The sequence below is a fragment of the Piliocolobus tephrosceles genome, unplaced genomic scaffold (genome assembly GCF_002776525.5).
Source record: "Piliocolobus tephrosceles isolate RC106 unplaced genomic scaffold, ASM277652v3 unscaffolded_35952, whole genome shotgun sequence".
Lineage (NCBI taxonomy): Eukaryota > Metazoa > Chordata > Mammalia > Primates > Cercopithecidae > Piliocolobus > Piliocolobus tephrosceles.
The window spans coordinates 304-4812 of NW_022319812.1; the positions used below are offsets into that span (position 1 = coordinate 304).

Sequence of the window (4509 nt, forward strand, 5' to 3'; positions counted from 1 at the left end):
TCTCAGCCTCCCGAGTAGCTGGGACTACAGGCACGCACCACCATGCCCAGCTAATTAAAAAATAATTTTTTTAGAGACAAGGTCTTGCTATGTTGCCCAGCATGGTCTTGAACTGGCTTCAAAAGACCCTCCCGGCTTGGCCTCTTAAAATGCTGGGATTACGGGCATGAACCACTGTGCCTGGCCAGCATTTTACTCTCATGTATAATGAGGATTAGATTTGTAGCAGTTTGTCTAGCTAATTGCTTTGATCCACTTCTCTTACTGCTCCAAGATGGCCACATGGTCACACCTCCACCAGGCCACTAGATTACACTTCCAAGCTTCCAGGAAGACAGGATCTCTGCCTTCTTGGGTATGGATTTACTTGTCAGAAGGGAGGAGCCCAGGCCTGGAGACATCTTGGATTTTACAAAGCCGGGGAGTACGGGACTCCTGGCTCCTGGAGAGGCTTTATTTATGTTCCAGAAGATTAGACCTAGGATCCTTTTTATCCTATCTCCATAGAGGTTTTTCTCCCTCCTTTTGGCAGCAGTGGGAGAGGCAGCTTCCTCTTTGTCCTACATATAAACAGATTAAATCTGTTTTTCTGTGTTCCTCCCCTGTGGTACAGCCTTTGAATTTGTGTATATAGCACATTGATTGGGCTTTCATTTTGTCACCACAAGGAGGGACAGTTAGGCTGTGGGGAACCACAGGGTTATTATTTGCTTTGTATAATAGTTGAATGGCGAGGATCTGTCTGTAATCCAGGATATCTTGTGTGCATATTCAAGATCAGATGAATAAAGATGAGTATTAAAAACCCAACAATATCTATCCTAAATTGTCCTCCCAATCAGAGGAACAGGGAGCTTTAATTGCATATTTTTCTTTGCTGGACTCCTCATCATGGGATTAAACTGGAAAAGGAAATTAATGGGACTGGGGATGGTGGCTTATACCTGTAATCCCTGCACGTTGGAAGGCTGAGGCAGGAGGATCACTTGAGGCCAGGAGTTGAAGGCAAGCCTCAGCAACATAGTGGGACCCTGTCTCTACTAAGAAGAAATTTTAAGTTAACTGGGTGTGGTGGTACATGCCTGTAGTCCTCGCTATTCTGGAGGCTGAGGTGGGAGAGGACCACTTGAGCCTGAACTAAAAAGGGAAACTAGTACAACCATGGTAGTAGTATTGCTTAATTTTATACTGCAAATGGCATTTAAATGGAACTCTTTACAGAGTAACATTTCTTTAACGTGAAGGGAATTAACTTTAATGGTATTCTTTCTTCAGGTGACAAGGCAGCTGTACGAGCCACTAGTTATGCAGCTGATTCACTGGTTCACTAACAATAAGAAATTTGAAAGTCAGGATACTGTCGCCTTACTAGAAGCTATATTGGTAAGTAATAGTTGATTCTTTTCCTCTTATTCCCATTGATTAGTTGTATTTGATGTTTGTTTATTTATTTATGATTTTGAGACAGAGTCTTGCTCTGTCGCCCAGGCTGGAATGCAATGGCATGATCTTGGCTCATTGCAACCTGCGCCTCCCAGGATCAAGCAGTTCTCCTGTCTTATCCTCTTGAATAGCTGGGACTACAGGCGCGCTCCACCATGCCTGCTTAATTTTTTGTATTTCAAGTAGAGACGGGGTTTCACTGGGTTGGCCAGGCTGGTTTTACTGCTGACCTCAAGTGATCGGCCCACCTCAGCGGTGAGCCGGGCACAGTGCCTCATGCCTGTAATCCAACACTTTGGGAGGCTGAGGCAGGCAGGTTGCATGAGCCCAGGAGTTGGAGACCAACCTGGCCAACATGGAGAAACCCTGTCTCTACTAAAAATACAAAAATTAGCTGGGTGTGGTGGTACACACCTGTAGTTCCAGCTCCCCAGGTGGCTTAGGCATGAGAATTGCCTCAACCTCAGAGACAAAGATTGCAGTGAGCTGAGATTGCGCTACTGCACTCCAGCCTGGGCGACAGAGTGAGACTGTCTCAAAAACAAACAAACAATAAGAAGAATTTCTGAGCATATCCAATTTTCTCCTATACTCAGATTCAATAACTAAAGGGCCCTGGAAACAGCAGTTCACCTTTTACACAGAACTCTCCTGACACAGAGAAGCAGCGTCTTAGAATTTGGTCGCCATCTCACTGAGGGCAGAGGCAGTGAGGCCAGCTAAATTGTAGTGTCTTGATGCTTATTTTACTGTAATTTTTGAACCTGTGCAAATAAGTTTATGTTGCCTGCACAGTCCTGGTTATGCTGCTGGCAGTGTACTCTGAGTGTGACCTTTCTTTGTAGTCATGTTAGGGGCAGGGGAGAGTGAGTGAACATTCGTTAAGGTGGTGACATAATTAAACCTGTAGTTTAATTCCCTGCAGTGTCTACCAGTGAATCCTACCTATAATAAATACAGTTAGTTAAAATTAATTTATGGCTTATTTGCATTCAGATGGTTTCATTATCATGTTTCTGTTAAAAAGTTTTTATTTTAGTTGTTTTCTGTTTCTTTTCTCCCTTTTGATCCTTGAAGGTAGATTAAGTAAGAGCTTCAGAAAGAAATCTGATAAGTAAAACGAGATAGTTGAGGAAAGAAAAGGTAAAGAAGCAGCGTGAACTCAGTAGCACAGTACTCAAGTGAAGGAGGGCCGTGGGTTTCCTGGTGAGAGCTGCTGTTCCCTGCATCACCATATGGCGCCGGTGACCTCTGCTCTTAGAAGCAGGAAGCACCCTCTCCTCCCATTCCCGTGGCTTGTGTTACCTTTTTGGATTCTAATTACCTCTGCAAGAAAGGATTTGTGTATAGCAGATAACTGGAAGTGTTAGGCAGAACTCTTTTATTTCAGTGTTGAGTGTACATTTTCAAGTTAAACTTTTCCTTTATAGATCTGAGAGAGTGTCATGACTAGAAGGAAACAAAGCATAAAGTAGAATACATCTCTGTGTGGTCGTTGGTCAAATGTCCATAGCTGTTTTCGGCAGGGCCTTTTTGGGGGCTACTCTTCATGTCTCCATAGGATTTTCCTTTATGGAGCAGTACAGTTTTTTTGGAACTTCCAAGGGTCTTATTCTCTTTAAGTTCAATATGCAAAGTGTCTCAAATGCTGTTATGGGGTAAAATCAACAATCAGAATTCCTCTGAAATTCTTAGGATATAGCCATTTTGTTTTTTTTCAGGGAAGGGAAAGATTGTTTTGTTATAATTAAAATTTTCTCTCCCTTCATGGCTTTTCAGTTTATTAATTTGTTTAAAAGAAAATGTTTTCGTTATGTCAGAGGAAATAGTTATATAAGCCTAGATTCTGGATACACTATGGAGATTGGTTTTACTAATATTTATTTTTTTCTTGACTAGTGCTGTAAATTAATTTTCAACCTACGTTAGTTAGGCTTAGAGATAGACCAAGGGTGTTCAGTTGTTAGTGGTTATAAAAATTAGTAAACTCAAGGTCTCTTTGTTTTGTTTCAGGATGGAATTGTGGACCCTGTTGACAGTACTTTAAGAGATTTTTGTGGTCGGTGTATTCGAGAATTCCTTAAATGGTCCATTAAGCAAATAACACCACAGCAGCAGGAGAAGAGTCCAGTAAACACCAAATCGCTTTTCAAGCGACTTTACAGCCTTGCGCTTCACCCCAATGCTTTCAAGAGGCTGGGAGCGTCACTCGCCTTTAATAGTATCTACAGGGAATTCAGGTTTGTAAAGCTACACCACAGGGAAGAGAAACTTGTGGTTTTGAAAAGTGACTTGGAGTTTCACTCTGTGTATCCGTGTGTCATATATCCTGCATTTAGTAAGTAATTATGTGCTGGATGCTGTGCTGTCTTCTGGAAATTAAAAAGTGAATTAAAATTCAGTTTGCACTCCAGAAGCTTGGAAACTGCTGAGAAATGCATATAAACACTGTCTCAGCCATTTCGGAAATGCAACAAAAGACGCATATACAGGGGCTTTGGGTTTCTCAGAGGAGGAGTACCTAATCCGGGGTGAGCTGTGGCCTCTTGCTAGGGTTTATATTGGAGATGAGACTTGAAGGATAAATGGAAGTCAGCCAAGGCATTTTAGATCAAAGTTAGTGGGGTGGTGGGGGGTAGAGATAAGAAACAGGAAGGTGTCTGAGGTGATAAAGGCCTTTGAGGTTTGGAGGCAGGTGTTGTGAGGCTGGTGAGGAGGGCTCTGCCTGCTGTAGCAAGGAGCGTAGGTCACCTCTAGTGACAGAGGGTCTGTGGAGTAGTGGGTGCAGGGAGAGATGCATTTAGATTTCCTCCTAAAATCCACTTGCTGGCAGCTGTGTAGAGGGTGGGTCTGAGTAGACTGAAGACTGGGTCACCAGTGAGGAGGCCATTTCAGAGGTCCAAGAAAAAAGACAAGTGGTCACTGACCTAAGGTAGTGGTGTTCATTCATTCATCTAGCATTCCTTATTAGGAATATTGTGTACCACATTTACCTGTGTAACCTCACATCCTGCACATGTACCCCTGAACTTAAAAGTTGAAGGGAAAAAAAATGATGTGCCAGGC

At 42.8% G+C, this 4509-nt stretch overlaps 1 protein-coding gene across 1 annotated transcript; it reads left to right on the top strand.

Moving 5' to 3' along the window:
* Positions 1-1273: 1273 nt before the first annotated feature.
* Positions 1274-3683, top strand: LOC113222889 (DNA-dependent protein kinase catalytic subunit-like; the record flags this gene model as incomplete). The annotated part of the gene is made up of 2 exons (XM_026452464.1): positions 1274-1383; positions 3457-3683. Coding segments are annotated over exons 1-2 (305 nt in total), but the record flags the coding sequence as incomplete, so codon positions are not given.
* Positions 3684-4509: the final 826 nt, after the last annotated feature.